Source organism: Notolepis coatsorum (genome assembly GCF_963971535.1).
Source record: "Notolepis coatsorum genome assembly, chromosome: 9".
NCBI classification, from domain to species: Eukaryota; Metazoa; Chordata; class Actinopteri; order Aulopiformes; family Paralepididae; genus Notolepis; species Notolepis coatsorum.
The window spans coordinates 113,791,977-113,804,077 of record NC_140173.1 but is presented as its reverse complement, the minus strand read 5'-3'; the positions used below and the strand labels follow the sequence as shown (position 1 = coordinate 113,804,077).

Here is a 12,101-nt window from a genome sequence, read left to right as displayed (position 1 = left end):
TCGATTCTATTCACATAGCTTACCACTTGTATCTATTGCTATGTCCGGATTGTCCGGCCATCACAATCACACAAACTGTCTAACGCTTGTCCCGTCTGCGTGAAATTTAAAGGCAACCAACTTGTGTTCAGCCTTTCGTTCAGTGTTTCTCTGATTGGCCACACGGCCACGTGACCGAGCTGCCGCGCGGCAGAGAGTTGCGCCGCCCGCGGCCGTCTTCCGTTGTAGAATTGTTTACATCAGGGTAAACGCTATTGTATTCGCAAATATGAGAGCCAGCAATACGCAGCTCCAGTTAACCTAATTTATACCGTAATGAATCATTAAAAAAATATACCGTTAACTGGAATATGTTGTTTCTTTACACATATGTTGGGATTATGTAATTGGTTTGTCATGACAAAACAATAAAAATCGCTACTTTACATCAGGGTGAACGCTGTTAGTAACGCTGCCACCACCCACTTCAATGACAGAGCTCTCATATTTGCGAATGCATAAACTATATCTTAAATTATGGCTATGTGTCTAATATGGCTGTCGCGAAGTCATTGATAAGCGACAGCCATATTAGACACATAGCCATAATTTAAGATATAGTTTATGTATTCGCAAAATATGAGAGCTCTGTCATTGAAGGGCTTCTACAACGGAGCACGGCCGCTGCTTGCTGGAGCTGGACCGAGTCAAGCCGGCGGCGGCGCACGGAAGCCGTGGACAATCACCGCATCGCCCCGCTGGCGCTTCAGCAGCCTCCACGGATGTACAGTGACGAGTGAATCTGGTAGTTGGTTTATGACGTTAAAAACGTGAAATAATAACGTTACAGCGTACAGTTCCACACTGATGTACAGTGACACCCAGAGTTTCTAGTTACAGTAGTGACGCGTGAATCGAGATAGTCCTAACAATGTTTATTATTAAGAGTCAGATAGTCCTAACAGTGTTTATAGTCCTAACAGTGTTTATTAGTAAGAGTCAGATAGTCCTAACAGTGTTTATTATTAAGAGTCAGATAGTCCTAACAGTGTTTATTATTAAGAGTCCTAACAGTGTTTATTATTAATTAACGTCATAAACCAACTACCAGATTTATTTTGCACCAGGGAACTTGAAGGTTCCTGCCGCGATCGCGGCAAAAGGGGGCGGGCTAGCGGCGTGGGGTCGTGGCCAATCAGAGAAAAGCTGAACACAAGTTGGTTGCCTTTAATATTCACGCGTCCCGCGTCCCTGTCTCCCTGTGAGTGGCTGTCTCGGAGTGATGATCGGAGTGTTGGACGTCCCGTGATGATGACCGGGAGGATGCGACCCTCTCTGCGCTGCCCCTTTGCCTCAAATAGATCCGCTATCAGCTCTATCTTTAATCTTTCGAAATGTTCAGTTGCTATCGCATGCACTTATCTGTGTTTCACCACACATATGAGTGCATGCTTAGCAACTGTTTGCCTGTTTTACTGCAACATCACCGACATCTAAGAAAGAAGGGAGATCCCCCCTTGAATGGCCCTTCTAAGGTTTCTCTCCTCCACATTGCCTGTGGTGCATTTTTTCCTATTGCTAGGTTTTAGTGAGTTTTTTCTTACCTTCGCATGGGGTATGTCTGGGAGTGTTGCATTTATTTTGCATTTATTTAAAAAAAAATTGTGTTTTTTGTTTTGTTCTTGACTTATTGTGATGTTTCTTCTTGACTTGTTTAAAGAAGACGTGTCCGGCCCATGGGGACATTAACGTGTGTAATGTTGTCAGGCCTTACAAATACATTTGATTTGATTTGATTTGATTTGGTTGAGGATAAATAATGTCAGCTGTAAACAAGTAAACAAAGGGTAAGAGTATTCCTTTTATTTTATGTTGTTTCTGATGATATTGTTCTATGTGATGAAATTGTTCTGTTTTCGACATAAGGATAGGATAACACAAGTAAGTTATGCATGTGGGTATCATGGACAGTGAGAGCAAGGATGTAGGGAGTGGTTGTAGGAGCTTTCCCGAGGTGTCGTGGGCCTAACCTAACAAAACACCAGTGAAGGGAGGTGCCCACTTGATGACCCTGGTGTTATGCTGGCTCTATACGGGCCTCACCAAGCCCCCTGGGTAGTATAGGAGATGGCCTGAACTATCTGCTGGTCTGCTAGCCACTTAATGTAAAGACAATACCCTGGAAGTTGCTATATTCAATCGATTGTTTGTAAATTGCAATGTCTATAATCCCAGCACTGTTTGCATATGACATTTCCTCAAACGGAGCTATTCAATTTGACACGTGACTGCATTTGAATTTGCTACTGGTCTGCAATAATTTCATATAAACCCTGCCTGGTTAAATATAGTTGACAATAGACTGTATCAAGCATGGCGAGGAGGATACCATCAGATGACCAGTGTACAAAATGGAATAAAACCATTTACTTGAAATATTTGTCCTCATTTGATTAGCTATTTAAATGGTAATGGAAGAGGAGTGAACTCTGTTTGCCTTGACATCTTTTTCTTCTCTCACTCAAAACACCTTTTCAATATGTGGGACAGCAAAAGAACACCTGGCGACTTGCTGACTCAAGCGGTGTGGGCCTCAATGCCCAGTGGTGGAGCCTATTAGAGCTCATTATTGTGTCCATCAGTGGCTTTGACACAGGAATGCTCCGTGGTGCATGCAGTTGCTGTACGTTGAATGGGGAAGCACAGTAAACGTTCTGAAAAGCGCCTGCCATTCTGGTTCACAGGGCACCAGGGGAGCCAGGTCGATTAAGCCGTTGCTATTGCAGGGTATTGTGTCCCCACTCACTCCACTTAACCACTCCTCCAGATACAAGACCTTTGAATGAGGTCTTCAGAAACAGAACTAGCTGCCCAAGTACATGTTTTCACCCAATGAGAGCTAATCGTAAATTGCAGGTGGTAATCTTCTAGGGAACATTGCTTGATTGAACACGCTTCTCTCCAATTTTATTGTCTGCAGGCAGGAGGAGAAACGGGTTGATTTCTCTGATAAGATTTATGTCTCTCTCTCTCTCTCTCTCTCTCTCTCTCTTTTTTTAATTCCTTACCCTGTACTGTAGTTCCAGCTTTGGAAAAGACAGGACCTAGGCGTGCTGGTCTTGGCGAGTGGCCGCGATCGCAGAGAAATTCAAAGCATGCCATGCACGCACAGAAGCTATCGAGCCAGAAGACTAAACACATACCTGGAGACTCATACTGTAGTAACCAACGACATATATAAAGAAAACAGCCAATAATCAGTGGGATGTGAGGCCTCTAAAAGAGGGAGTGGAATCCTTCTATTCAAAGTGACATACACATAGTATAATCTGAAGCAGCGACTATCTAGAGATGGTGTAGTGGTTAAGACCCCTGCCTCTGGAACCACATCTGGTATGATCCAATCATACCAGAGCCTTCTCTCCTGTGTCTCCCCTACTCTGTATCTATCTCTGTCTTCCTACTGTCTATATATAAAGAGAAAATACAAAACACTGTGAAGAGCCCACTCTCCTTTAAGAAGAAGTATGAATGGAGAATGAGAGAATGGATGGGGAAAAGTTGGGTATCGTGATTGGGTATTTATTTATACGGTATTTGTGATTATGTGTTTTCAATTAGATATTGTACTGTGTGTCGGGGGGGGGGGGGGTCAGGTGTCACAAAAGCACAATACTTTCATTCTGCAGCATTTCAGGTGTGCACACTTGTTTTTTCAAGCAAGAGCTTCATGAAAAATTAAGACAGTTCCTGTTTTGTGCCATGCAATGAAAAGAGTGAACTGAAATATGTCCATGCTTTGTTTGGTCTGGCTGGCTTCTACTTTTTGGGTTTTAGTCTGTGTGAGGGGAGAAATGGGACTGGGCAGGTTGTCAAAGCGTGCAATTCCAGCACAATTCCACATAATGCATACTTTAGCTCCTCTAAAGCCCTATGAAAGCATGCTGATTGACTGGGTCTGATGGTGATGATGATGATGATGATGATGATTATGATGATGATGGCGGTGCTGATGGCGAAATCCACAGGGATTTTAATCAAAATCAATTCACATATTGCCTATATTGTGGTATTTATGTAAGAATTATTGCTCAATAAACTAAGGATCAAACATCTAAAATACCTCTGGCATTTTAGAAAGTTATACTTGAAAGAGAGTTATGTGATGGTATGTTAAATCATCCAGGTCAACATGCCCACTTTAGCTTTTGGGGATTAAAACATAATACTAATGCTTCTTCTTTTTTTTTATCCACTTTTTCTCCCATTTTCTATATTTTCTCCCATCCCAATTTCGTATCATCCAATTCAACCCTCCCCTGTCACGAACGCTGTTTCTTGCCTCCCACAAGCCGGCTGCAATGTGGACTAAGTCATACATAGCACAAGTCCCCTCCGGTACTTGAGGTAACAGCAGTCGCATCTTTTCACCTGCGCAGCTCGATCCCTCAGTGGCGAGGAGTAACGCGTGGGAGGCTCACGCTGCCCCCGACACTTCCTGATTCTACTGCGCAGGCGCACCAACCGACCTGTAGGAGTCGCTGTCCACAACGCCTGATCCCCACCCATCAGTTTCCCACCCCCTAATACGGCCAATGTGTATTAGTATGAACGACCAGCTAAACTGAAAGCAATGTGGAGCGCTGGGCTCGAACATGCGAGCCCAGCGTCTCCGCATACGTGGCAAGCGCCTTGTCCACTACGCCACGTAGCCGCCCATACTAATGCTTCTTTTTAGTCAAGTGCCAAGTCATGCTACATTCATTCTACCATTTTGTTTGATAAGGTCACTTGATGTTGATTCCACAGAGGAACATTCTGCCCTGCAATTCAATAATTCCCCCAACATTTTGACTTCATCCATAGAGTCTGAAATAAATACCTGGAATATCACGGGATCATGTTTATTGAATCACAGTCCATTATGGACAAAAGGGAGAGTTTTGTATCTAAATTATATGTCCGTAAACTGTGGATGCCAAGAGGACAAACATAAAACCCAATGTTCCCAAGGAAGGTCCAAAATAAGTGTGTTCTTGCCGTGCAGAGCGCACTCAAGAAGGAATACGAATGACAGCTTCCTGATGAAAACAGTATCACTTGCTCAGGAGTAATGGGACATGCTATGTAGAGTCTCTTTTCTTCATCCTCATCACTGTTTTAAGTAGTCGTTTTTTAAGTCCTTTTAAGCCAAAAAGCCCTGTAAAGCCTTGGATATGTATGTGATGTAACGTGGAAGATATCTAGGATTCAATACACTGCTGGTAATAGTGGGCAGGGTGAGACTTTCCCAGCTTCTAACTCTGCTGCCCACATGATTAAAAAGGTCAGACTTGGTGGGAGGTTGAGGGGCTGCTTGGCGTGACTGACAATCTGAAAGAGCACTTAAAGCAGTGGCAGCTAACAGGCTCCTGTGGCCATGTGTAAGATGGTGCAAGAACAAACACAATCCATTCCTATTAAGAAAGTCTGTAAACAAGATAAAAGTAGGGTGGTGCTGGTAGTGGGTTGGGTGGGGGGTGAGGGAGGTGGTAGTGGTACTGGTGGTGGTAGTGGTAGTAGTGGTGGTAGTAGTAGTAGTAGTGGTAGTGGTAGTAGTGGTGGTGATGGTGGTGGTAGTGGTGGTGGTGGTAGTGGTAGTAGTGGTGGTAGTAGTAGTGGTGGTAGTGGTAGTAGTGGTGGTGATGGTGGTGGTAGTGGTGGTGTTGGTGGTGATTGTGGTGGTAGTGTGGTGGTAGTGGTGCTGCTGCTGGTAGTGGTGCTGTAGTGGTGGTGGTCATAGTGGTAGTAGTGGTAGTGGTAGTGTTGGTAGCAGTGGTGGTGGTGTTGGTGGTGGTGTTAATAGTGGTGGTAGTGTTGGTAGTGGTAGTGGTGGTGGTGTTGGTGGTGGTGTTAATAGTGGTGGTAGTGTTGGTAGTGGTAGTGGTGGTGGTGTTGGTGGTGGTGTTAATAGTGGTGGTAGTGGTAGTGGTAGTGTTGGTAGCAGTGGTGGTGGTGTTGGTGGTGTTAATAGTGGTGGTAGTGTTGGTACTTGGTAGTGGTAGTGGTGGTGGTGTTGGTGGTGGTGGTCGTAGTAGTGGTAGTGTTGGTAGTGGTAGTGGTGAAGCTGTAAATCCAATGTATGGATTTATTATCTAGTCTATTTCCTGTGACAGGAGAGGTGGAGAAGAGCTAATGCTGAAAAACAAATTGAGTTAAGGATACAGTATATGGGAAGACAGCAAGTGAACCATAAAAGACATGACTGATATGGCTGCAAGTGAGTTATTGTCCTATTTTCCCATCTGGAAAAGAACAAGCAGAAAGAGAATGGAGGGGGAAGGCTTGGGTATTATGCACATATGCAATGGGTCAGTAAAAAACTAATTCATCAATCACAGCCACATGATTCATCATATTTATTAGGCTTGTCTACACCAGTCCGCTCCTATACATTAATAGTAATGAGAGTAGAAAAACCCCTCCTAGCTCACTACTGTATTGTAAATATTGAGTAGTGGACATTTATACTACAGTACAATAACTTATAAGCACCCCGATGACCCGACTGTACGACTTGGAAGGAGGAGAGAGTGGTTTTAAAAACTCACATTAAATTTATTTTTGTATTTAACCTTTATTTAACCAGGAAGTCCCATTGAGATACAAGATCTATTTTGCAAGGGAGACCTGGAATTCATCTGTGTGAATATAAATCTAAGAAAGAAGAAGTTGAATTGTATGCGTTCAGCATACGCAGCAATCTCAGTCATATCCTCCCCTCTGATCCCAGCATCTGGCTTGTGAAGGTAGTACTATGGCTGACTCTGATCCTTACTTCAAACCTGCCAATCAAGGCCTTTGGGCAATGCAGGAATGTCCACTATTGGTCGTCATCCAGCAGCCTTGCACAGCGCTTCCTGTGCCCATGTAAACAAAGGGTTCTTGCCCATGGTGCCTGGCTGTCCTGCCCCCAACCCACCACCACCCTCCCACACACACCCTCATTTTACTGAACAGACTTAGACTACCACTTTTTGGTCACTGGGTACAATTAAACAAGACATAATAAATGTTCAGCATTAGAGAAGTCCAACATCCTTCTGTCTGCCAAAAATGCTGAAAATCAAGTCACTTTGGTGCTTTCATTTTCTAGATGGTTGTTACACTTCTTGGTATCGGATTTTACATTTTAGTATTAGGGGAATTCTCAAAAACCCTGTTTTGGCCTGGTATCGGTCCGATATCAGATACCAGTATTGGTATCGGTGCATCCCTAACACACACACACGCGCAACTCACGCGCACGCACACACACACACGCGCGCGCGTGCGATTTATATATTTGGAAATATGCAAAGGATCTTGATAACACATTGGTTACACACATGCACACACAAACATACACATGCACACACACAAACACAAACGCAAACACACACAAACAAACAAACACACGCACAAACACACACACATGCACAAATACATACACACACAGTATTTTGCATTCAGCAGAGCGTATGGTTCAAAGGTGGGCCATTATGTGTGTGAGCGGGTGTCAGAAATGGCTTCAGTAAGAGCTGTGTCCCTCCCTGATCCCCCCCCCCCCCACAACCCCACGCCCTACATCACCTCATTAGACTAATTAACACCTTTCTGATTTGCGAATGTGATTAATGATAGGGAAGCCAAATGGCCTCCACAAGGCATGTCATGCAGCACCTGGGGCGTTGTGTCAGAGACAGCATGGGGTCTAATGAAGAGACGTGGAGCAACACGAGGGGCGATTACCTCACGGATTACATCACTCCTGTCTCCTCCTCCATGCTGAGTTATGTTGGAGCTTGAAAATACCCCACACACTAGAATCCCAGTGTGTGTTTGTAAAACTAATTGATGAGCCACTAGGTGTGCTATCTTAAATTGCAAGTGAACAATTAACGAGTTGTTTAGGTTAAAGGGGTAGTTCACCCATTCATTTCGGGGCACAGCCTCCCCCCCCCCCCCCCCCCCCCCCCGACTAGCATATTAGGGGAACAGACTAGAGAGAGAGGGTCTGTGGGAAACATGGGGGGAATTCCACAGTATACTGTAGGTCCATGTATGTTATCAACAGGCCATTCCACAGCTACTAATGGTCCATAGCTGACTAAACACTGCACCATAAACACATGTTCAAATACAAACACTAACACAGACACAACATTTACATGGTCTCTCATTCGCTCTCTCTCTCTCACACACACACACACGCACACAGACACACACACACATCGTAACATAAATGCATGTACACACACATGCACTGACTGATATATACACTGATTGACATATACTGTACCAGCGCACACACACACACACACACACACACAAGGACAGACTGACAAACACACGTACACTGACTGACACACCACAAAAAAACACACACACACGCACGCACGCAGACACCTCAGCACCAGTACAGCCCCCTGTGATCCAAGTCATACTGTGTGTACAGTCTATAAGGTGTGGACCGATGGAGGCCAATTATTACACATAGAGACCCTGAGACCCTCCCTGACCTCCCCAGACCCTGGCCTGGAAGTTAGCACCCCCCCTCGGGTCCAGAGTCGTACAAGGCTGTCTGGCTCTTATATAACCAGTTGGCAAGCCCAATAAGAAAGTAATCTAGCGGATGGGCCGGGGCCAAGAGGTATAATACATTCCAAAAACCTGTTTCTCTTTCTGTCCTGACGTACACATATTATGTACACATACACACAGACACACATACACACACACACAGACATTTGCAGAGACACAGACAGACAGACAGACAGACAGACAGACAGACAGACAGACAGACAGACAGACAGACAGACAGACAGACACACACTCATGCACACACACACACATACAAACCAAGAGAAATAGACAGACACCCACACACACACACACACACACACACAGACACACAGACACACAGACAGACATTTGCAGAGACACAGACAGACAGACAGACAAACAGACAGACAGACACACACTCATGCACACACACACACACACACACACACACACACACACACACACACACGCACACACACACACACACACACACACACACACACATAGACATTTGTGCCCCATCAGTCCTGTATGATAACAGTGTTCCTATGACGAGGTCAGTGGCTGTAACGGACTGCTAACACTGACAGTCCAGTCATTGTTCCCCAGGTGGGCTGATCCCAGACCAGCCAAATTATCCTTATTTATGAAGAGTGCTGTAGGACGCCACTGTTCAACAATCTGTCACTATTAATCTTCCACAATTGCCCTCAGCGCGTGCCCCTCGTACTATATAACATATACATGTATGTGTGTTTTGGGCGAGGCTCCAGGTGGCGCGAGGGAGGGGGGGGGGGGGGGGGGCGTGTATATGTTGGTACAACACTGGGACCTTGGCAGAGCGTCTAGTCTAGCACATTAAAGGCCCAGTCAGTGATTTAAACAAATAGGTAGCCCAAAGCACCCAAAACCAGGAAATATTAATGGAGACATGTTTTCATTCTCTATTTGATTGGCTGAGACAAAGGTCAACAGATATTCATTTTTTAATTGCATTCTCTGTCATTTGTGGCTGTGAAGGTTTTGTTTACGGTGGTAATGTTTGTAAACCATTGGAGTAAAATAGATTTATATTCTCATTGACAACAGGTTCAAAAAATTCCAAATAATTTTTTTATTTCCATCTACAGATCAAACTGTTCAAGAATGTATGTGAATACAGTATATCCAACATTTATATGATACAATAAAATCACCAATTGGGGCTTTAACAATGACGATTCCTCCTGCCATCCATGCGTTTTCCAAGGAAAGATGAAGACATGAGGTGCCAAAAAAAATATATATATATATATAAATAAAAAAGGACAAGAGCACATACAGGGATTTTGAAGTTGTCATCAAGAGTTGGAAAGAACATTTTGGGCACATGGAGCTGGTTGGCTGGCTTTCAAGGGGAGCTTTACTGAAAGTGTAGTAGTGTGTGTGTGTGTGTGTGTGTGTGTGTGTGTGTGTGTGTGTGTGTGTGTGTGTGTGTGTGTGTGTGTGTGTGTAGAGACACTGTTGTGGTGAGTGGAGTGGAGTGTAAACTCACGCTTCGTGCACCGCTGCGATCCCTGGGCCTTGGTCCATCCGTGACAGCACTGCCCTCCACAGACATTCACCCTGCAAACACAGCCGGCGGTAGACAGGTCACACGCGCGCCAGCACACACATTTGGGATTCAACTCAAAGTGACAGAAACTCGGGCATATACAGACGCTATGCATTCACACACACACACACACACACACACACACACTTTTGTGATAACATCACACGTGCACAAAATATACACTCTCAACTTTTGCAAACCTCGATTGTGTCCTTCCACCCAGACAAACCCAAAGGTACTACATTTGGGGTACAAACACTAAAACACACACACACACAATAATTAGGCAGCAAGTGGGCCTACCTCCCCACCTGTCCCCTCCAGCCTTTGAATGACCTACTGAAGAGTTAGCTAGGCCTGATATGCAGAGTGTCCCTTCATGAGAGGTGGGGTCCAGGGCCCCTGGCCACAGGTGACAGTGTGGGAATCCACTAATAATCACACATCTCAGAGAGACAGGGGGCACACATAGGAGTAGTGACGTCATGTGTATGAACCAGGCAAGGGTCAGTTGGACCATATCATATCATATTTAATTTAATTTGGTTTTCGTTTCAAGAACAACTAACTTACTTACAGTCTACTGCTTGAACATTTTGACAATAAAAGTGCACACATACAGGCCAATACAAGCGGTAAATGAATACAACTATGAGTGTTCTTGTCTTGGAAGTGTGATTATGTAGAACAGGCTATAGGTACAATTTAATCAATTCAAGCTTTTCAAAAAATCAATACAGACTTAAAATGATGATATTTTTTTGTATTTGAGTTTTTTTGGAGTGGACTTTATAATACATCGAGATGTTTCGCACGTCGTTCTTCTCTGGCCCTTGCTGGCCTGGTGATGATGTGACACCTCGTATAATACATCTCCAGCCTGCTGCTCACTGTACTGGAAAATGAACTATTCTAAACGCGTTGCCTTCTTACCCGGGCTGTTTCATCTGGTGGTTCTGGTGGACGCTGTGGCTACTAGTGTGCCGGATCACTTGCTGATGCTGCGTGAACTGCGTGTCCTGGCGAATCGGGATTGGATTGGCTTGATTTCCCATCCTACGGGTCCGGACCTGGCCACCGAAGCTGGCCGTGAGTTCCACATTGTAGGAGCGGGGCTGCTGTCCCGCGGCACCGGAGCGCGACGAGATGGAGCTCACCCTGTGCCCCCGGTCCGCGGCGCTCGGTCCCGGCTGCAGCACGTAGAGCCTCCTATAGCCACCCTGCGTACTCTGGTCCATGGACACGAATGCCGGGGAAATGAACAAACATATTGAAAATATGAGGTCCCATCTAATCCAAGCCATTATCCACAACGAATCCACTGGAAAAAGAGATGAGACGCAAAACTTTTTCCCCCCGTAGAAGCTCCTTGAAGAAGAGGGTAAAGTTATTCGCTTCAGCTGCGCGCTCCGTCTAGCCTACAACTCTTGACCGTGACTTTAATCGCAAGTGAAAAAAAAGTGATATATCCCTGAGCATATATTCCTATAACAAGAATCGACCTCCAAACCCACATGCAAATATAAAAACATCCAACTAAAACTTAGGCTCAACTTGGAAAAGTCTCAAATGAAATTGGACACAAAAGTGTTACTATAGGGTCTAGAAGAACCCCAGCGCAGGGCAGGCAGGGGGGAGCTGGGCAGCAGATGTTACGGCTGCTACTGGAAGGTCTGTGCGATACTTTACTCCGAAGATGAGATTGAAAACTGTTTAAAAAGTTTCACTGTGTCAGGGCAGGAGTTGGTGTCGGGACCGAACAGCCAATCTCCGGCAGACATGACGTCAGGAGTGGGACGCTTATTGGAACACACAGTCTTGTGGGGCTGAACCCTAAAAGAAAGTTTTGGGGGAGAGTTTTTGGGCCCCTGTAGTGTGATTCTAAAGGAAAGCAACTCCCCAGTACAGTAGGCACAGACTAACCTGCGGCAACAGCTCAGAGCAG

The 12,101-nt window shown here is 45.0% G+C and overlaps 1 protein-coding gene across 1 annotated transcript in view; it reads right to left on the bottom strand.

The window, feature by feature from the left end:
• The window catches only part of ltbp1 (latent transforming growth factor beta binding protein 1), a 339,149-nt gene extending 327,298 nt beyond the window's left edge, over positions 1-11,851 (bottom strand). Inside the window, 2 exon segments of the mRNA XM_084322133.1 lie at positions 10,097-10,167; positions 11,090-11,851. Of these exon segments, the coding sequence (XP_084178259.1) occupies positions 10,097-10,167; positions 11,090-11,460 (442 nt within the window). The 5' untranslated portion in view covers positions 11,461-11,851.
• Between the last annotated feature and the right edge of the window lie 250 nt (positions 11,852-12,101).